The 23,190-nt window shown below is 36.2% G+C and overlaps 1 protein-coding gene across 1 annotated transcript in view; it reads right to left on the bottom strand.

Moving 5' to 3' along the window:
* Positions 1-23,190, bottom strand: part of LOC306845504 (catenin delta-2-like) — a gene marked incomplete at its 5' end in the record, with an annotated part of 79,854 nt that overhangs the window by 25,178 nt on the left and 31,486 nt on the right. The window contains 4 exons of the mRNA XM_079378355.1: positions 1,695-1,908; positions 2,408-2,540; positions 20,276-20,525; positions 22,915-23,058. Of these exons, the coding sequence (XP_079234481.1) occupies positions 1,695-1,908; positions 2,408-2,540; positions 20,276-20,525; positions 22,915-23,058 (741 nt within the window). The remainder of the gene's footprint in view (positions 1-1,694; positions 1,909-2,407; positions 2,541-20,275; positions 20,526-22,914; positions 23,059-23,190) is intronic.

Genomic DNA, 23,190 nt, shown 5'->3' with positions numbered 1-23,190 from the left:
TTGCCTGTCATTTGTTTGGTACCCTCTACTGATGCGAGTTTGCCGTGTGGCAACACCTACAACGTTCATGAGGGACACTATAATCGCCTTTTTTTACGAGTCAGAAATGGCAAGAAACATCTTCCTTACAAGTGTTTCTCAATTCAGCTCCTGGGGGCTATTCCTTTGGATATCTCACTGCCATTTAGGTCATGGAGGACCTTATTAATGAGAAGATGTGCTAAATCCAAGGGCTCTAGGTTTGGCTGGTTAGCATTGCCCTGTTAGCCCCTACTGGTAGATGCTATAACTACACCGTCTGGTTCTAAAAATCATCTTTCGCCATTGACAGCCATTCAAAATTGGCAATGCATAGCCAAGCATCACATATATTGCAAACATTTTCATTACATTTAATTTCATGGACTCACTGCAGTGTACAAGGGAGCACTTTCGTAGGTCCTTCCTCTGTGCTGTTAGCAGGGTGTACAGCTCTGTGCTCCAGCCAATTTAATCGTATCTTATCTTATCCTATCCTATCCTATCCTATCCTATCCAATCTTGTTTGTGAAACATCAAAGACTTCCTGTTTTTATGCAACCACCTGCAGAACGAAGAGTTCTGAGCTCAAATTCAGGCCCCAGCAGGCAATACAGGCCCGTGTCTGGCTTCAGCAATCGGCCGGCAACTGGGGTCTACGGAAATTTTGCATGAGGAGGGTTTGTTATGGACTGACAAGAGGACTCTTTGTCTCCTAATTTAAACCACTCTCAAATTTACATGTTAATTGTCTTTGAAAAAGCATAAATGGCTTCTCGCCTCTTTCCAAATGTTGCAGCTAAAGTGAGTACAAGTACAGAGACATGAAGCTGTAATAAGCACATGCCACTCAGCTTCACTTCAATTTGAAACATTTTCGATGTTTCTCCGAGCTCTGGATTCAGGAGGATGGTGATTTTTCAATTGATGGACATTTAGATTGCTCACTAGGCTGAAACACAAGGGAGCTGCAGCATCCTATTGAAGCGTCTCCCAACAATTCAGCATCTGACATTTATGAAATGCCTCAAAAAGCAAATTGCCGCCCATTTTTTCCGACATCTCTCAGGAACCGTCTCAGTACCAGAAATATTTCTATAGGGGATTGAGAAGAGTCTTTGTCTGTTGTCAAACCGTCAAGACTCATTATACACAAGTCCCTAAAGAGGCTATGCCAAGCACTGGTATTATCCTTAATTATTATAGCCCTAACCAATTAGGAGATCATTAACAAATCATTTAATGGGTAGTGGGGTCTACAGTAACAAGCAGATGATTCTAGGAGAGCTGATTAACAAATTGGGCCCAATTATATAGAAGCCAGAGGTAGTGACAGAAAGGTCACATACAATGTATTTGTATGCTAAACTTGCAAAAAAGTGGTGAGAGAGGAAATAAATATACAGCACATTCAAAAATGGGGAGTAGATCAGTCGCGGCACGTTTGGTTCACATTTGGTTTTGTTCATTTGTACTGTGAAATCTCACTGGTCCAACATCCAAATATTTCCATATAACTACTTACTATAAGTGAAATATTGTGCCCTTCACGTGAAGTCGGAAATATCATAATTACAAGATAAATTACTTCTCACCAGTAACCCATCATGCCAGAGAACAAAGGGGAAGGACCGAAACTGAATTAGAAATAAATGTGCTTAATGTGTCCTGAGCACCTGTTAGCAGTTCTCTGATCTCCACATCTGTCGTCTTGCGCAGGAGCCGCACAAGTGCAGGGATCCCACCGCAGTTCTTCAGGGTGATCTTGTTGTCGTCGTTGGCCTTGCCATAAACCAGGTTCCTGAGTGCACCACAGGCACTCCTGTGCACATCTGTCATACGGTGATCCAGCAAGTCCACCAGCAGCTGGATCCCACCCTGCCTCCGTATCTGATATTTATAAGGAATAAATTACATTTTAAAATGTTAAACTAAAAAAAAAAAAAAAAGTTATTTAAATTTGTAATAATATTTCACAGTATTACAGTTCTTTTCTGCATTTCGGATTAAATAAATGTAGCCTTGGTAAGCATAAGAGATTCTTTCAAAAACATTTAAAAATCTTGCTGTTGGCTTCTGACTAGAAGGAAACTTGGCTCGTTTCCACAAAGTGACAGATAAAGTGTTAAAGCATTTCCTCCTTTTTATTAAAAGTTAATAAGCCTATATATTATGTTATCCTAATTATGTGTGATTATATGGTTAGCTCCACTTTATTTTATTTTATTCGAAAAAAACACAGAGCTAGAATAATGCCATACCAGCACTAACTAGCCTGTATCAGCAGGGAAATTCAACTTAGCCTGAAATAATGATCCTCACTGCAAGGCCTTATTAGTGCATAGTCTATATATGCAGAATGTATGTGATGTTGGCATGCAGGAGTTACCTCTGATTTGATCTTGTTGTCCCCAAAGCACAAGTGCTGGAGGTAGGCGGCAGCGTTGGACTGTACTGATGGAAACTGGTGCTGCAGCATTTGGATGACCTCCGGCAGTTCAGGATCCCTCCAGCCAAATTCCCTGAAGAGGGACATATACACACAAAAGTGAGCGTGGAGAAGCTTTGATCTAAAGAAACACTGTAGCAGTAAAAGAGCATGTTTGTGAAGGTGTCTATAATAACAGAATACACCAGTCAAAAGCTTTTGAACAGTAATATTTTAATGTTTTTTAAAGAAGTCTCTTTTGCTCACCAAGCCTGCATTTATTTGGTCCAAAGTACAGCAAAAACAGTAAAATTTTGAAATAATTTTACTATTTAAAATAACTGTTTTCTTTTTGAATATATTTTAAAATGTAATTTATTCCTGTGATTTCAAAGCTGAATTTTTAGCATCATTACTCCAGTCACACGATCCTTCAGAAATCATTCTAATATTCTGATTTTCTGCTCAAAAACATTTATTATTATTTTGTTGAAAACAGCTGTGGAATTGTTTCTTTGATGAATAGAAAGTTCAGAAGAACAGCATTTATCTGAAATAGAAATCTTTTGTAACATTATAAATGTCTTTATCATCTATTATCATTTATATAATTTCTTTCCCCAAAAAAATTTATAAACAATTATACTGACTTCAAGCTTTTGAATTGTATAGTGTATAATGTTACAAAAGCTTTTTATTGCAGATAAATGCTGATCTTTGGATCTCTCTATTCATCAAAGAATCCTGAAAAAAAAAATACTCAACTGTTTTAAATATTGATAATATTAATAAGAAATGTTTCTTGAACAGCAAATCAGCATATCAGAATGCCTTCTGAAGGATCATGCGACACTGAAGACTGGATTAATGATGCTGAAAATTTAGCTTTGATCACAGGAATAAATTACATTTGAAAATATATTCAAATAGAAAGCAGTTATTTTAAATAGTAAAAATATTTCACAAAATTACTGCTTTTGCTGTATTTTGGATCAAATAAATGCAGGCTTGGTGAGCAGAAGAGACTTCTTTAAAAAACATTACAAAATCTTACTTTTCAAAAACTTTTGACTGGTAGTGTATTTCTTTTATATGGTGTGTAAACGTTTTTAAAAACATTCTCCTCTCTGAAGCTTTGAATGTTTTTTCTTCGCAATTAATCAAACTGAATGCGACATACTCCAAATTTCTGCGAACATCTGTGATCTCCCACTGTTAAATGCACTACTGTTCTGCGTTGAAACTAGCTAAGTAATACGAATTAACACAGAAATGAATGCCACTAAACAATGAAAACAAATTAACCTCAAAAAATGATGCATGACAGTGTTGCTAAGAGAAAAAAAATGAAAAAAATTAATATAACGTATAAGAGACAAAGGTTTCACAGCTACCACATGTCAGCGATAATTTTTAAATTCAAATTTTGATGCTTTCTGCAGAGGTACGTCAGATCTCAGAAAATGTATACAGACAATAACATCCTCCCAAAATGTCGGCCTTATCACGGATATCAGTGACAGCTGTGTTATTGCCTAGAGCAGTCCTAAGGTGCCTGGAACCCCACAGGAGAAGATCTGCATTTCCTAAACCCTTGGGTCCTGCGACTCTATCGTTAGAATATCAGTACCAACACCGTGATTTAAAAAAGCAGCAGAAGCAAATTCAACATACTATCCTGAAGTGAAAACACTCGCACCCCATGTAGGCAAGAGAGGAGAACATTGTGTTTGACATATGTCTTTTTCTCCCTCTCTCATTCCCAGACCACCAAACACTGTCTCTACGCTACCACCATGTCAGAGGTTGTCAAACAAGAGGAATCGATTCAAATAAAAAGATCCAATATGAAAGAAATAGGGTGGTAATGATAGACAGAGAGCACAAGGAAGGAGGGAAAAGAAAAAATGAAAATTATGATGTGGAGGCAGAGAGAAAATGCGATGCTGGCAAAAAAAAACAACTTGATGGACAAACATCTCTGGGTAAGAGGCACTATGGGAAACATCTATTGTAGAACGTCCCATTTCTCTCTAGCACAACCAGTAAACCTGAGAGGGCAATTGCGGTCATGAAAAGAAGAATGGGATCCATTGGGAAAAGGTCAAAATGGAGATAATCCTGAAAGATGGGCACTTAGTTTTCACTTGCTGTATCTTTGTTGCTTTTTATCATTGTTTAACCTTGAGAAATGAATGCTTGTTTAAATCACATCTCACTAAGCTGCTATGTTGAGGGCTTTGTTCACAAAACAGGGAACCAAATCTATTACAGAGAGTAGGAAATACCCAGCAGCCCACAAAACGTCAAGGCAAACTCTCCAATGCATTGGATGCAATGACAGGAGACTGTCATAAATCACAAGAGCGGGCTAATTGATAATGTTTGCATTAATCAGTAATTAAAGCGTAACATAAAAATAGCTATAAAACAGATGAAGCTTATATGGTAATAAATGTAGCGCTGTCACATAAGTCAACTCTAGGTTAATTAGTGTAAATACATTTTTACAGAAGCTCTAAAATTACTCTGTTAAATAACTAGTGCACTAAAGTGAAATTATTCACTCAATGTTTACCTAGTGTAATTATATACGGCAGTTAATCAGAAGGCATTGTCCCAATGCTTTACCAGCTCCTGAGTTAATCAAGATGTGACGTTTGTGTTTAGCAAAGCAAAAACCTAAAGCTAGCTGCTTCGACAATAACATTTACAACCAATAACATAATACAACCATAAGGAACCAACTATCTTGTGAATGTGGTACAACAGTTCAATAAACAATACAGTAAGTTAATGCTGTGTAATATTAGGGACAGTTATATTTACTCTGTCAATCAAAAATAAAGGGAAGCGACTGCAGCATTTTTTTGTCTCTGAGTCTCTGAGCAATACATAGTTTGTTTTAGAATGAATCACTGTTTTGAATGAATTGTCTGAGAGAATATTTCAAGGATTCACTCATAAGGACAGTCTCAAACAAAAATGGTCATTCTTGATTCGATTGCGTAATTCACAATTTTTGAGCGGGCCATTTTTGACTTGAATGTCAGCTGTTCTCAGTTATTTTAAAGGGGTCATGAACCGAGAAACTAAAATTCCCATGATCTTTTGACATATAAGAGGTCTTTGTCCTATAAAATCATCCTGTAAGTTTCATAACTCGAAACTTTCTTGTTAGTCTAAAAACAGCTTATATTAAAGCCAGTCTGCCAAACGACAGCTTGTGGAATGTACCCCTCTATGATGTAACAGTGTGGCTAAACACCACATCTGCAGAAGATCAACACCTGCTTCTACGTCGCTGCCTGTTTAGCCCCGCCCACCGATTCACAGACATAGTGTATATTACATTTTACATTTACATTTAGTCATTTTGCGGACGCTTTTACCCAACGCGACTTACGATTGGGAAATACATAAAGTGATTCATCTTAAAGAGGCAAACAGACAGAGGAAATGCTCATAATACCAAGTTCAAAAAAGTACAAGCTAGCTAAGGAAGGAATAAATAAAGAGCTAGCAAGGGAAGGAATAAATAAAGAGAAAGATAACATTTTTTATTTTTTTTTTAAGTTTAGGAGTAAGTCAAGTAGTGTCGAAAGAGATGAGTATTCAGTTGTAGCTTGAAGATTGTCATGGATCCAGCATTCCGGATAGGGGTGGGAAGATCATTCCACCAGCCAGGAATGGGGAACGAGAATGTTCTGTAGATTGGTAATAGTGAGTGGAAGTAGGTGGGTGCTGAGCCTGTGGTTGTTCAATATGCAAGCATCAATGTCTTGAACTTGATGCGAGCTGCAACCAGTAGCCAGTGCAAGGGGATAAAGAAAGGTGTAACATGGGCTCTTTTGGGCCCATTGAAGACCAGTCGAGCCGTTGCATTCCGCTGCATTCAGTGTAAATAACAAGAAGCAGATGCAGGTCTACGCAGAAACAAAACGATAAAGATAGTGTCTTTGCATTACCTTCCTTCTGATCCCAACATTAGGAAAGAGTGGATGATCTTTATTTTTACTGCGGATTCGTTTACAAACAAGGCACAATTCGACACAGGATTTTCAGAAAGCAGTTCATGACCCCTTTAATGGTAAAAATCTGTTATGCTGCTTTATGTTGCAAATTGGTATTTGCTATGATACTGATTATCGTAAACATAAACAATGGTTTGTAGCGGAAATATTTTAATCATTCACTGCACTTTGTGAATCTTCTAGTTATTTACCTATTGAAAGTTTTACGCATTCACAGAAAATAGCTTACTTCAGAATTTAAAAACAAGTTGGATACACATTTTTGTACTTGTCTTTTTTCCAGTTTCCAACTTTGAGCAAGTTGGTTGTGTCATTGAAGATTCTTTACTAACGTAGAAAAGGAATGGGGAAAGTTCTTCAAGTATCAAGGCCGCCAAAGAAGAGGACAGTCAAAGTTGTGCTCTACATCCATACATAACGCAGCATCACAGCACAAACGAATGCATACATAAGTAATGAGGACTAAATGTGAAGTAATGATTTAAATGTGCATAGCAGGGCACTGAGATTTATTAGATATTTGCTGCTCTAGAAACCGACTGTATCATTTATGATTAAAGTCAGAATAGTAATGGCACCCATCTCGTCCTCGTTCGCATCATTAAACCTTAGCGCTGAATCATTCCCAGCAGGCCAGTCCTATAGGGACACACACATAGCAGAGTGCAAGCTGCTGCAGCCTGGTGATGCTCCCTCCTCTCTGTCAGGTCTGTCACTGGCAGCCAAATCCTTAACCTCCCCATTACCACAATTAATGCCCGGGTGAGGCCACTCCCCCCAGCACAGCTCCAGTCACTGTGACAGGCCGCTGAAGCAGGGATGAACCTACCATTAATCACCAAACATGAATAATCAAATGTCTGCTCAGAGCCCAGGCCTGCAAAAAATGTCATCCCTTGCCAAAGCCGGAGAAGGATTTGGCTGGGAAATGACTCATTCATGTTACAGAGAACAGAGAGCTCTTTCGTTATGTGCGCGCTCAGACTTGTGATTTCACCCCTCGTGGTCTGATAGGGAGAGATGCTGTGGGTGGGTGGCTGGTCTACTAATAAACCGTTTGTCCCTTAACCTTCACCTGCAGGATCCACCCCCTCATCAGCACAATTAAACTGAGGGTTGACCTTCATTCTAACAGTCAGAAATGAGACAGGCTCTGTTCCAAAACTTAGCATGCTGCCTACGTAGGCAGTATTTCAAGGCATTGCACATAGACGTTACAAAAAGACATTTGGAGGTGGGAGCGAGGGAAAGAAACTGAAGCCATTCTCCTCATTAGAAGTTAGTGCACCATTAGAATGATTTTGAAACTAATATTTTAAAGTAAAAACTTACATTGCTTTAAATTATACCTTGTTTTGACCAAATTGACCAAAGCAAAGGCTTGTTTTTTCAATCAGTGCATTGTTCAGTGAAAGAAAATAAATCCAAAATGGCAGATGAGAAATTAAATAAACATATTTCATTCAATACTGAAAAATGCATTTATTTTACTCAGTATTTGTGTACACTCTTAAAAATAAAGGTTCCAAAAGGGCGTTTTTGCAGTGATGCCATAGAAGAACCTTGAGTGAACAGTTCCTAAAAGAACCATTTTGAAGAACTTTTTAAAAATCTAAATTAAATGTTTTCACTACAAAGAACCTTTTCTGCATTTGAAAGGTTCCATGGATGTTCAAGGTTCTTCATTGACACCTAAAAGATAAAGAACCTTTATTTTTAAGAGTGTAAGTCTTAGGCTTACACTCTAAAAAGAAATGGTGCTATGTAGCACTAAAAGTGGTTCTTGGCTCGTAATAATAGGGGAACCACTTTTGGTGCTATATAGCACCATATCTTAAAAAGGTGTTATACAGCACCTTTGTCAAATGGTGCTATGTAGAAACATAAGAGGTGGTCTTCAATTTGTACATTTTAAATAAAGAGCTGCTAGTGGTGGTGACGTTGCAGTCATGTGACCGTGGTGCAGTTCATTTATAGCCTAACTTTAGATTTTACTTCTGACTGAATGTATTTAAGTTTTAAAATTTGTAAATGTTGTATTCATTATAAAGATTTTCTTGGTGAACAAAACGTGTAAGAATCATACACTTTTGTTGGTCACAGAGCTTATTTTCTGCAATACCACAGAAAATAACAAATCATATTGGCTTTTTGTTGAGGGAAGCAGTATGATACAAACTTCTGGTTTGGCCAACAAAATCACGTCATCCCTGCAGCAATCCACTAAACTCTAATAAAATTAATTCTTGAGTTGCTGCCTAAAGAGTGTTCCAAATGATGAGGTTCTATGACAACCAGGATGCTGCTTATACTATATATGCGGTGAAGCTGCTCACTAGGTTTTGGAACAAAGCTAGGGGAAGAAAGAATTGAGTCTTGTTGTCCATGGATTTATAAAAGGTTTGCTAGGCATGCAGTCTGAAAATCCTTCAGCAGAAGGTGATATAACATTTGAGCACTCACTGGATTGAGACAAACTCTCCTGTTTGTGACAGGTCTTTGTTTAGGCTTTTGTTCTGGTTCAGTCAGGTGAGCCTATCTTTCATTCCCATAGCAGAAACATTAACACCACAAAACCCAGCTTCATGTTTCAGCGCAACAGCCAAAATAACCCATGGGGCCAGAGGAAGAAGAGAAGCCCCTTGTGGACCACTGAATGTTGCGTGGCATAGAAAACAGCCAAATGAAAGCATCATAAATTATACATTCAGGATGCTTGACTGAGCATGGTTATTAGAAATAAAGCTAATGGACTGATATTTTGAACGGGATGCAGCAGAGGTAAATCTAATATAGTCTTTATGTGAGATACACACCGATCCTCCTCAAAAAGTAAATGTCAGTTTATTGGTCAGTTTATTGGTGTGCAGCTAAAGTGCAGCTAAATCGCCAAGATATTACAACTGGATTTATTCCACCAATTCTACATAAAACATTGTCACTGAATCATCACAATTTGCAGTGTTATATCGTATATATAAAATATTATATATTGCCAATATTGGATTTATTAAGGTTGCTATTAAAATATATATATGCAATGATATTTCATTTATATGCAATACTTTAATAATATAATAATTCACTAACTATATATATATATATATATATATATATATATATATATATATATATATATATATATATATATATATATATATATATATATATATATATATATATATGTATGTATGCATATATATATATATATATATATATATATATGTATGCATATTTTGAAATTCTGGCTGATCTGCTAAGATGGCAATTGTACATTAGTATGTAAAAAGAAATAGTGTGTATTCCTTATATGTATACAGTAAATATAAGCATCAAAACATTATAATGCACAGAATTAAAGAATAATCAGATATTAAAGAAATAATGAAGAATAAATATTCAATTTTGAAATAATTTCTACTCAATTTACTAAATTTAATAAACTAAACTCAATTTACTGTAAATGTACACAGCTCTTAGAAACAGCAACCTTAATAAATATCCAATATTGGCTGACACAATATTTTTAAATGTACTGACACAATGAGATATTGTGCATCCTTATGTTTTATTTAAAACTATTTAACAGTATTTTGTGCCTCATTTCCATAGTCATTGACAAAAAAAAAAAAAAAAAAATTAATCAGCATGTATCTACGGCAGTGATTTCATTGATAAGGTCAACGCTATGCAATTAGTCCGTTCTTTTTCATTTCTTACTCATAGACATTGCTAAGTGCCACATGTTCAAAGTATGTGCAGCGCCAACAAAACTGTCACACTACAGGCCTGTTTGTATGTCATACAACTAGCTTCTGACATTACGGGCAGATGAATAGAGAGCTTACACATGCTGAAAAGAGTAAATAAGACCAGTCACCAGCCCATGTAATCGCTGCAGCTCTAGCTTGTGGTTTAGTCGATGAAGCGTGCAGACTGTTAAAACAAACACTCTAATGAGCATAGAGCTCCTCTGTCCTCTCGGCTTGCTCCCTGGCTTTCCTATTCAAACACAAGCAAAGTGCTAAGCTTCACGCACATGAAACATGCACTCTATGCACTTCCATTCTGGTGTGTGCTTTTGTCTGAAAGAAAACGGGGAAAATGACTGCTGGAACAACAACATTTGACAGCTCAATCAAAGGCTGCGCACATACAAAATAGATTAGACAAGAATTTTGGATTCATGGATAAAGGCAATGCTAAAACGCCATTTTTCTATTCCACCTTGAAGAGATAGTCATAACAATTCTCCCATAGTTTACTCACAAAAATGTTGTTCCAAACCTGTATGACTTTCTTTCTTCTGTGGAACATAAAAACTGTTTTATTCATGCAATGAAATTCAGTAGGATCCAAAACGACTTTAGACACCGTTAAGCTTTATTTTATGAACACATACCATAAAATAAAATTTGCTCATGAAATAAAGTAAGTAATACAGGTTTGAGACGACATAAGGGTAGGGATGGGTATTAAACTCGGTATTAAATCGGTCTCGGGGCTAAATTATGAAAGACCGGAGTATCGATAAGCTCTGACGTTATCGGTACTTCTGTCGGTATTGGAGAAATTAAGAAAACACACATACATTTATTGTTGCTCTCTCTCTCTCTCTCTCTCTCTATATATATATATATATATATATGTCGCCAGCTGTTTTTATGTGCAATAATATTCAAACATTTGTCTATGATGCATTTTTGCTATGCGCAATTCAGAAGCCAGATCGCGCTCACGCGGAGGAGCTTCAGAACACGCAACATGAAAGTCCTGTTTAATTATGATAGAAGAGAGAACCAACTATTCAAACATCTGCTCACACTTTAGGCCTGTGGCTGTTATATTACGCTAAGTATTTTTTTTTTTTTTTCGATTTTGGCTTCCAAGGATTATAGCCGCATTTCTTCTAGCACAACTTCCTTCCCTTCATAGCGGTGCGGATTCGTTCCTCCGAACCAAAACTTAACATCTGAATCAGCTCAATCAGTGATTGTTATAAAATGCCGTCTTTACTGTTGCTACATTGCAGGACATATTTGATCGTAAAACGTTGAAAGTACAATCTGCTGTTCCCCAGGCTGAAATGTGTGTGTACACGTGTGCCTGCGCGGCGGCGTGCTCCAAAACGGACAAGCAAAGTACACTTTGAGCTTCGGGCGCGTCGAAATAAAACACAAAAATATGCCAAAAAATACACACACAATGTGTCAAAATGGCCGGTTATGAGAGTCTTCACTTTTGTTTTAAGTGGACGAGAACAGTTGGGAGAAAATCCGATGCGTGTCAGTATATTGTCTTAAAGTGTCAGACTGGAGCTTGAGCCATCAATGTTAGGCTAATCAAAGAACAAAATGCAAAGAGAAAAATCACCCACAGCTCTTAATCTGAACAACGTTATAGCTTTAATAAACATACATCTATCAGTACATACAGTGAAAACTATGCAGTGCTCATTTACATTTGATTACTTTTGTAACTATTACTTACCTGAACATTAATATTAGTAGACCTTCATGGAAAAATGAAAGCACTGTTTATTTCATTTCGTTTGTGTGTTTGTTTTATTGTATTTGTCAGTTTGTTTTACTTTGTTTCTTTGTTCATGTTGTTACTGTATCTTATCTTATTTATAAAACACTAAAAATACCTGCACACTGGTGCATTTACAAATTGATGAAGTGCAGGCATTTTTAGTGTTTTATATACATAAGATAAGATACTGTAAGAATATGAACAAAGAAACAAAGTAAAACAAAAAGTACCGATAAGAATACCGTTAAAGTACCGGATCGATAAGCAGCATCGATAAGAGTAGTAATACCGTTAAAACCTTAACGATACCCATCCCTACATAAGGGTGAGTAAATCCAGAGCTGCCTCATGCATATCAGACTGTATTCAAAAACAACTACAGCGAACCCCGGGCGCTCCAGTTCTTATCATGGGTGACTTTAACCAGTGTAAACTTGAGTCATTCTTACCAGGCTTCTTCCAGTTTGTTAAAAGTGTGACAAGGAACAACAATATTCTGGATAAATGTTATTGCAATATCAGGGAGGCTTACAAGGCCAAAATTAAACCCCCTTTATCAACATCGGACCACAATATAGTTCATTTGATACCAACAAATAAGACTGTTTTGAAAAGGAATAAGCCCTTGGTTAAGACTGTAGCCGTATGGAATGAAGGAAATGTGGGAGCATTAAGAGGGTGTTTTTTATGTACAGATTGGTCAGTATTTTATGATGCAGATTTGAACACAGTGACAGAGACGACCACTGATTATATTTTTTTCTGTGTGGATACAATACTTCCTAAAAAGGAAGTTAGGATGTTCCCAAACAACAAGCCTCATATAACAAAATAAGTGAAAGCCTGCATCAATAAGAAAAAAGCAGCTTTTATGAAGAAGGACTGGGTTGAGTTAAAGGTTATCCAAAAGGAACTAAATAAATTATTATTGGAAGCTAGGAAATACAAAAGGGACTATATTGAATTTTTTTTTTTATCTTTGAATAATAAGAGATTGTGGGAATCTTTGAGGACAATTTCTAATATGGATTCTAAAAAACAATGTTTTGTAACAACTGATGATTTTAAGAAAGCAAATGAGCTGAATGAGTTTTTTGTACGGTTCGATAATAATGATCCTGTCAGTGAATGTGAAGTGATTTTACGAACTGTTGAATGTGGTACGGAAGATTATTTGTGAACCCTCAAGAAGTACTTTTTCGTAAAGTTTGTACTAAGAAATCAACTGGGCCGGATGGTATTTCGCCACATCTTTTGCACCCCGGCATGGTGCCCGATTTTTCAGCAATCACTTGACAATCATATGGTCCATTGTAACCTGTTCCCAAAAAATCTGGTGCTTCCGATAATGATTTTAGACCAGTTGCTATAACATCCGTAGTTATGAAATGTTTGGAGAAATATGTTGTGTCCAGACTGAAAAGCAATATAAATTTATTGTTGGATCCTTTTCAGTTTGCTTATAAGGAGAGAAGAGGGACTTTTGATGCTGTCAATACTGTTGTAAACTTGACTTTACAACATTTAGAGAACGTTAATGCTTATGCACGGTTACTTTTTGTGGACTTTAGTTCAGCTTTTAACATGCTTCAGCCAGAGTTACTCTTGGACAAGCTTGTAAAAATTTACGTTAATCCTTTTATTATTAAGTGGCTTTTTTCCTTCTTAACGAATTGTACTCAATGTGTTAAAGTAAACGATACACTATCTGATGTTAAATCCATTAGTATAGGTGCCCCTCAAGGTTGCGTATGCTCTCCAATTCTGTTCACTTCATATATAAACGATTGTTTTAGAAGAAATAAGAACAACTATTTTATAAAATACTCTGATGACACTGTAATACTAAGTCTTTTAGGAAAGAATCAGGACATAACAGAATATCAGTCTGAAATTAGGAACTTTGTGCAGTGGTGTAATGTAAATCATCTTATTGTCAATGTTGGAAAAACTAAGGAAATGATAGTGGACCCAAAAAGTTTGGGTGATTACAGTTCAGTAATTATTCAAGGTAACACCATTGAACAGGTGGATACATTCAAGTATCTTGGGGTGGTCATTGACCGTTCATTGACTTGGAAAGCCCACATTGATTATCTCTGCTCAAGATTCCAGCAAAGACTATATTTTTTAAGAAGATTTAGGTTGGTCGAAGTAAGTAAAAAAATCATGTTGTTGTTGTTTTACCAAGCAGTTTTGGGAAGTTTAGTAAACTATGAAATGCCGGCTTGGTACGGAAATCTTTCAGTTCAATCAAAATCGCAGCTTGTACGTCTTGTCAAAGTTGCCATGAAAGTCAAAGGTGAAAGAGAGTACATCACTTCAGTCCATTTATGAGTTGCTGGTTTTTAAGAACGCGCAAGCAAAAGTAAGTGATTCAAGTCGTTTTATTTTCGACATATCAATTACTGCCATCAGGGAAGCCTTATAGAGTTCCATTATGTAGAAGTAATCGCTATAAGAATTCTTTTATACCGGTATCTATTAGGATTTTCAATAGTAAATTGTAGTAACTGATGTTTTTTTGTTGTTGTTTTTTTTTACTAACAAAGTGTTGTTTTTGTGTGGTTGTTGTGTATTGTTGCAGCTTTGAGTCCAAGACAAATTTCCTGCAAAGGACAATAAAGTATAACTCTAACTCTAAATGTTGACAGAATCTTTACAATTCCCATCCCTGACTTGCACAACACAGCAATACTGGACTGACCAATGGCGTGAGATCTGGGTGGGATTCTGCATGTCCGACCAATGGAAGATGGGGGATTGTACGGGAAACATATTTGTGACCCTGGACCACAAAACTATGAGTATATTTGTAGCAATAGCCAACAGTACATTGTATGGGTCAAAATGATCAATTTTTCTTTTATGCCACAAATCATTAGGATATTAAGTAAAGATCATGTTCCATGAAGATATTTTGTACATTTCCTAGCATAAATATATCAAAATTTAATTTCTGATTAGTAATATGTGTTGCTAAGGACTTCATTTCTTAACTTCAACTTTAAAGACGTTTTTCTCAATATTTAGATTTTTTTGCACCCTCAGATTCCAAATAGTTGTATCTCGGCCAAATATTGTCCTATCCTAACAAACCATACATCAATGGAAAGCTTACTTATTTAGCTTTCAGAACTTCAAAAATATTGACCCTTATTACTGGTTTTGTGGCACAGGGTCACATTTGACTACAATAATTGTCACTCACATGACAGTAATAAGCAAACAACGATCCAACCAATTCCTGATGGACAAAATCAAGTCCCGCCATAGACCCTTTTCTCGTTCAATAAGACATCACAATAGAGAAAAAAAGATGATCTGCAATTTCCTTTTTATACCAACTTTAACAGGATTCTCCCAAGGTATTCTTCATTGTAACATCCTTAACATCCTTATTTGATCATCCAGAACATTTCTGTAAACCAATCAGAGTTTAGGTATAAGCTCAGGGGGCTGAACAACATTTATATCAATATATCAAAGGTTATGTTATATTGCTTTAGGACCAACATGTTCTACTTCAGTAAATCAAGTTGTTTGGGGCAACTAACCACCAGTCAGTTTGAGATTACAGGAGGCTAATTCTGACAGCTCTCACCCTACAGTAAAACGAACCTCTAATACACTGTTTTGACAGCTGTAAGAGAAACTGGGGACTCAAAGAGCTGCTAGCGGCCACATAAATATGATTTGTGCAGCCAGGAGCGGTGAGCTCTAACAGGGTGTGAACGTGCGACCCACGGTTGACCCCCTCTTTAGGAAATAGTGGTCAGCAGTGTTGTGGATTCAGCACACACATACTTGAATGGTCCTGAGAGGCGGCTTGAACTGTCTGCAATGAGAGAGGTCAGAAATGGTCTCTGTCACGTTCAGTGACCACTTCATCTCCAGCCACCCACTCAGAGCACAGATCAGAGAATCTGCACCACACTTCTCAGCATTAGACTATATTAATGCTTCCACATGCCTGAGTGAGTGGGCAAATGCTTCCAATATTTTTCAGCAAAACAGTCACATAAATTTGATTTCCGCAAAATGGGCAAATAAATCCTCACATCTTACATTAATAGCATAATTCTGGAACCAAAGGAATTCTGTTAATTCACTGACAAGCATATGGCTTATAATGGTGGATATAAGTCTCGTCTGTAATATTTTGATGAATGCAGAGGATAATAAATCTTTGGTAAATGATGCTACACATATTATTAGTTATAAAACATATGTGCATCGTTTACAATGGTAACCACAGACTATCTATCTATCTATCTATCTATCTATCTATCTATCTATCTATCTATCTATCTATCTATCTATCTATCTATCTATCTATCTATCTTTGCTTACAACGGCTGCAATTATTTGATCAAAATACAGTAAAAACAGTAATAATATGAAATATTACAATTTAAAATAAAGTTTTAAAATATTTTCTAACTATATTTAAAAATTTAATTTATTCAGATGGCAACGCTGACTTTTTAGTGTCACATGACCCTTCAGAAATTATTCTAATATGCTTATAATCAACGATGAAAACAGTTGTGCTGATCATTATTTTTGTGGAAACTGATACTTTTTTTCAGGATTCTTTGATGAACAGAAAGCTCAAAAGAAAATAATACATTCGAAAAAGATTTAGTATTTACGTTAGTCACATCAATTGATTCCATCCTTGTTAAAAAAATATATTTTTTCAGGAATAAATTATATATTTTAGAAAAACATTATATATTTATATAAAAGTTTGTTGTGTCTTATCTTATTCCATTCATTCAGTTTTCAATGTTATGCCAATTCTATCTAAATGACACATTTAAAAGTTTTATTGTAGTAACAACAAAAGCAACTATTTTGACAGAAACCATGGTTACCATGGTAAAAGTGTAGTTTCACTTAATACACTTTAAAATAACAATCTGAACTAACCTCTGTGTTAAAATATATTTTGTTGCCAATACAGTTATTCTATTATGCAAAATGTGGTACACAACAACACAATCATGGTTGTTGCTCGCATTGAAAGGAAGACAATGGTGTTAAATAAAGTATAAAAAAAGAATAATAAGCATGCATTAACATAAAATGATAACAAAACAATGAATAACAACACAAGAGATACACAAATGCGCACACACACACAGACACACACACACACACACACACACACACACAATGTGATGCTTTGCAGGAATGAACAAACTCTGGTCTCCTATGAAGTATCACTCTTAGAAAAACCAACACAGATCTGAACACCTGCTCTTCATGTAACTGTGACTAATTTCTATCATTAATATGATCAATCAAAAATGACTTTGGACTTGACCACAAATGAATCTTTCTATTGATGAATCAAGGGCTAGTGCTCTTCTTGTAAATGAAATGCGTAAATCCATAAAAAAATAAAAAATAAACATTTTCTGACATATTCTGTAAAGCATAGCTTGTCTCAACACAGTCATGCTGCCCTAACATATGATGTTGAGTAGAGAGGAGAACAGTGCTTTTGTAGATGAGGAGTAGAAATGTAAATAAATGTTGGATTACTTTGTCATTCTTTGCTCGGCTTGATTTTGATTCCAGACAAGGAATTCAGGGTCGTACCTATCAGGAGACAGGCAGAGAGAAAGACAGGGTAGGTGTCTAGCACAAAGGGATTTGACATTAAAAAAGAATGTATTTATGTTTAGCTTTCTTCTTGCTGCTGCATGAACATATTACACACTTGCATTTGACTCTCATCATGCACTACAAAGTTTATTTGTTGCTTTGCTGGTTTTTATTAAAGAGGGGTCTCACATAATGGAAAATAACTCCCATCCATATCACTCCAGTGTGAACTAGATATTAAAAACTATAACAGTTGATTTGTGGGTGAGATCAACTTTCACATTTCCAGTCAGTGCAAGCACTGATATAAGGTAAGAAGTCTTCTGCATTCTACTTTTAGAAAAGCTGTACATTTCTCAAGACAATTAGCAGGGGTTTTCAAACTTAAGTTAACTTGGGATAGTAATTGAATGTTTCACAGAATAAATAACACAATTATGATATTGGACATTATTACTTTTAATTCAGCTTTCTAAAGACTGATTGGAAATTCAGATTAATCACAAAATTTATTGTAAAAAAGCACCAAACACAATCAGTAAAATTGAATTAAGATGAATTGCTGAAACGTTTTTCATCCGGTTTATACATCTTGCATTAAAAGTGAGTAGAAAAAATGCTGCCAACTCAACAATTGGATTGGCTTCACACTGACAATATAAAAACTAATTATTTAATTTTAGATATATTTCTTGTATAATAAAACTAATACTTCTATACAAATATTTCAAATAGAATAAATGGGTCCTTACATGAAAATATATAGCCACTTTATATTTTAAGATGGAGATAATCATATTTATGAGTCCTTGATAACATTCAAAAAGTTTGAAAACCCCTAATCTATACATTCCCTTTTCTTCAAAGGAGGTGCAAGGAGTTATAAATAATGCAGTGTTTTGTCTATATACATTACAATATTTTGCTACAAATGACCTTCACGTTTAAAAATGCTGTTTTATGTATCATTACAAGGATTTTGGTAATGAACTGTGGCCGGTATTGTTGCCAGACCCACCCTTTAATATACCAAACACTATTAGTTAACCAAAGATAAAAGACGACTTTGACATGTTCTGTAACAGCATGAAATTGTCTGTGCATATCTGTGCATTTGTTTGCAGCCAGTAAATGCAATGCATCACACGTCATACCATCTCCACCATAGCAACTAGCAGTGAAAAGACATGGGAGAGAAACAAAAGCATGAGGAGTCAACAGAAGGGATGACAAGAAAAAAAATGAAAACAAAAAAAAAAACAAGGTCAAATCAGCAGAAAAAGCAAGCAAACAACAAAAAAAGAAAGTCCTTTAATACGCTCACAAGAGATGATCGTCAATGGCCTCTCAGCACATCAAATTAATGTCACACGATAAAACCAAAAATATGCTTAATACCAATATAAAGACTGAGTGAGAAGGGTGGAACTGACTACCTATATAATCCATAAAATCATGCGCTATCATTCCTGAAGAATGTTTACAATTGTAACAAATGTGTAAAATCTTTTTGTGATTTTGTAAGTGTCCACAGGCAACCTAAGGTACTACAGGAAGTGACATCATGTGAAGTCTGATTCATGATGAAGGGGAGAGTGAAGTAAGACGTGCCGTTAATCAAGCAGACTGCACATTTGTGACCATCAATTTAGAAAGAGACCATCATGTACAGCTGCTTGTGACTGAGAGAGCATTTTCATTATCTACACTGATATCATAAAATATATCTCATATTGGTGAACTTAACTACATTTGTTTTTGGAAAATAAATGTATGTACACCACCGTTCAAAAGCTTGGGGTAAGATTTTTTTATTTTATATCAATGCTTTTATTCAGCAAGGATGCATTAAATTGATCAAAAGAGACGGAAAATAATTTTATAATGTAACAAAAGATGTCTACATCAAATAAATGCTGTTCTTTTGAGTTTTCTATTCATCAAAGAATCCTGAAAAAAAATGTTTTGCAGTTTCCACAAAAACTGTTTTAAACACTGATAATAAGAAACATTTCTGCTGAAAATAATAAAAAAGTTATTTTAAATTTAAACAATGTTTCAAAATATATGAGCATAACAGTTTTCCATAAAAAAAAAAAAATGTACTGACCCCCAAACTTCTGAATGGTACCGTATTCTGTGGGTTAAAGTGTGTCAGATGCTTCGAGGTAAATTGTGTCAGCTTAAAAATGCAAGAAATATTATTCTGATTATAAAAAGTTGAAAATGATTTAACTTCATTGAAATATGTAGTGACATCTGTCTTTGGTAGTTTACGAAAATGCAAATAATATGCCGAAAAATAAGACGTTGTAATTGGATTGTTTTTATTTTTTGAGAAGTCATATTTCTATGACCCTGCGTTATAGATGGCTTTCTTCTGTATTCAGTTGACATCAGACATCCTGAGATATAATTAGCCATATTAGTTCTAATTTCTCCTTGCCTAAGGACAAATAAAATTAAACAGTGGCACAGCTTACCCCACTCTCCCCTACAGTGTCTTAATTGACAACTTGTGCGTGTGAAGCTCTATTTGATTTGTTAATCACACAGCATGTCAGTTCGGCTCTAATCCTTACTAACGGGGTGAGATCTCCATATTCAGTTCTTTCAAGATGCATTAGACAGTGGAAGAACTCACCTGGGGTCCTTCTGGATGCTGTCCACAGAGGGTGACCTGACCAGCGTTGCCTCCGGGGGCAGAGCTGGTCCAGATTTGATGTAGGGAGAGTCTGTGGAGGGGCAGAACTGTAGTGTACGGTAGGGGTTGGCATAGTCAGCGGTGGAGGCACCAGGGCCAGTGGCGTAGCCGGCACGGGGGAACGTTCCTGTGGCATTCTGGCTTCCTGTGCGCTGCAAGGGTATGGAGTCAACACCAGGAGAGGAAGGGGCTACAACAGGAGAGTAGGGACAGAGCAGAAAGTTCAGGACCTGGTCACAAAAGTGGTTCTTTGGATCTTTGGGTGCAGCAAAGGGTGAAAAACATTACATGTTGACCAGGTATTTCAGTCGTAAGAGAGGAGAAGGAGGACAGGAGGAGCAAAACAGAACAGAAATCATGTTAAACCATCAAAATAACAAACTGACCCATAATGATAGCTCTTCAGTAGGTGCTTTATTAGCTTGTCTGAGTGTGAATGCAAAACAGTTTTTTTTCTCTCTGGCCTGCTTTTGTTCAGATTTGAATAGCTACCCAGAAACCACCACTGAGGGCTGTTCATCCTGACGGCAGAGTTTTCCAGCTGACTGGAGCTCAGTCGTGCTGGAAACATTCTCGCTTTAAAATCAACACGAACATTTACTTTTTATTGCACAAGCCTGGTGTGCACGCTTTTATTTTTTATTATTCCAAATACACTTCTTTTAAATCTTCATTTGTTTATTTTTTTATGCCATGTTAGAACATCATAGTTTAAAACACAATGCCAAGCAATAAATAAACTCTGACAGCATTCAAATTGGTAAAAAAATACTTTAATACAGTATGATAGAAATTATGAAACTTTTCCTGATGGGACCCTTTTAAAAATATTAAGTAAACTTTTTTTACATAACTAATTTTCAATGTTTCCCTTTCAAGCATCTGACTCCATTTTGGTATGTAACATCCAATTTTCACAATCCAATCGATTCTAATTCCATACACTATCCCATATCATAAGCATTATCTGGTTTGACCCAAAAATACATTAGGCCAGGGATCCTCAAATCTGGCTCGCGAGATACACTTTCCTACAGAGTTTAGCTCGAACCCTGTTAGGGTGTACTGGCGGGGAGGGTGTACAATCAGTGATGAGAGAAGGAAGAATTCAGTCCAGGCTGCTTATTTCAGTGCAACCTTGGTGGTTCCCCAAAAAAAGTACAAAAAAAAAAAATTAATTATATATATATATACAAAAACTGTTCAAAACAGTTTACAAGATGTTCACGGGTGTACTCTGACTACGCCAATATTCAGGCCCATAAATACAATAACCCACACACAGTTTCAACATACTCCAAAAACATCTTTTGAAAAGGCTGCCAGGAGCCCTTTTATAGAGTTAGGCTCCTCCCACTTTAGAACATACTATGTGGAGGTGCACAACAATTTAAAAACAAGGCAAAACTAGACCAATACATAAGACAAATTGTGCTAGCATGCAACAGATGTATCACACTATTGACCACACTATTAACTATTCATAACCATTGCAGAAAAAATTCATGAGAAATTTCAGATCCTTGATCTCACCCCTCAATGATGTTACTAACAATGGAAGTGCCTTTCCTACTGGGCAATTGGAAGCTTTAAATATGGCTGCTTCCCCTGCATACAGGTTTGGTGGGTGAAAGGTGATTCAAAATGTAAGTACTGCAGTGTACATGTGCTCCTGCAGTCCTTCCAAAATTAAAGTCATAAGTCACCGTCCATCTGTGACAAACCCTAATCAAACAGTAGGTCATGCATTAGATTATGGAAGCACAATGAGTTGTGAATAGCATTTGATGTTGACTTTTAATAAAAGCCAGGTGGAAAGTTTGGATGCAAAGGTTTAAGGGATAGTTCACCCAAAATGTCAAATCCTGTCATCATTTACTCATCCTCATATCGGTCTAAACCTGTATGACTTTCTTTTATCTTGTGGAACCTAAAAGAAGCTATGCTTGGGTCCAACATTGGACACCACTGACCTTTTGCATGAACAAAAAAAACCACTGCGACACTTTTCAAAATATTTCCACAAAAGAAATAGTCATACAGTTTTGGAACACCATGGGTTTGAGTAACTGCGTAACTGATTTTTCACTGAACTGTCCTTTTAACCTACGGAATATACATGCTTTTTATGGCTGTATAAGCAGAAACCCTGAAAAGCACATCCATTAGTCTGCAAACATGTAATGTAAGTGTAAAGAGGCCTGTGCTTTTATATAGATTACACAGTTTTTTAGGCAAGACATTTTTTAAAAGGCGTCTAGACATGCCATAAAGCACCATAAATTAGTTGTAATGATATATTATATTCAGCTCAAAACAAAATGTGAACGGAAGTAAATTGTCTTTAAAAACTTAAAAGCAAAAACTTGATACTATCTGATAAAGTTAAAGTGATTATGTCTAGCGGCTCACTGCTATTAATTGGGCACTTGGGAAAACATTTCTATTTTGAACAAAAAGAAAGCCAAAACAAGCCTTTTATTTCATAAATGCACCTGTACCAGAGCCACGGTGTTCTAGATGAGACAATTTTGTTGTTGACATTAAATTGTTAAAGAACCTGATGTCTTCTATCTTACCCTGGCCTTGGTTGAAGTTCCTCAGGGGGGCTTTCTGATAGACTCTATCCTCATAAATGGGGTCGATGTGGTGCTCAGGAGACTGCAGGGGTCTGAGCTCCGAGCCCAGGTGACTGTGCTGACTGCTGTACGAACCCCTGGAACCTACATCATGGACAAATGCAGATTCTCAAGCACTATTAACCAGAACAAAACTTCTATAAATACACTTGGAAACAACAGTGTCAAATTCTGATCCATTTGTCTGATGATGAAGTGTGAAAATGACCAGTGCTT

Source organism: Barbus barbus (assembly GCF_936440315.1).
Source record: "Barbus barbus genome assembly, chromosome: 26".
Lineage (NCBI taxonomy): Eukaryota > Metazoa > Chordata > Actinopteri > Cypriniformes > Cyprinidae > Barbus > Barbus barbus.
This window is presented reverse-complemented; position numbering and strand designations above follow the sequence as displayed.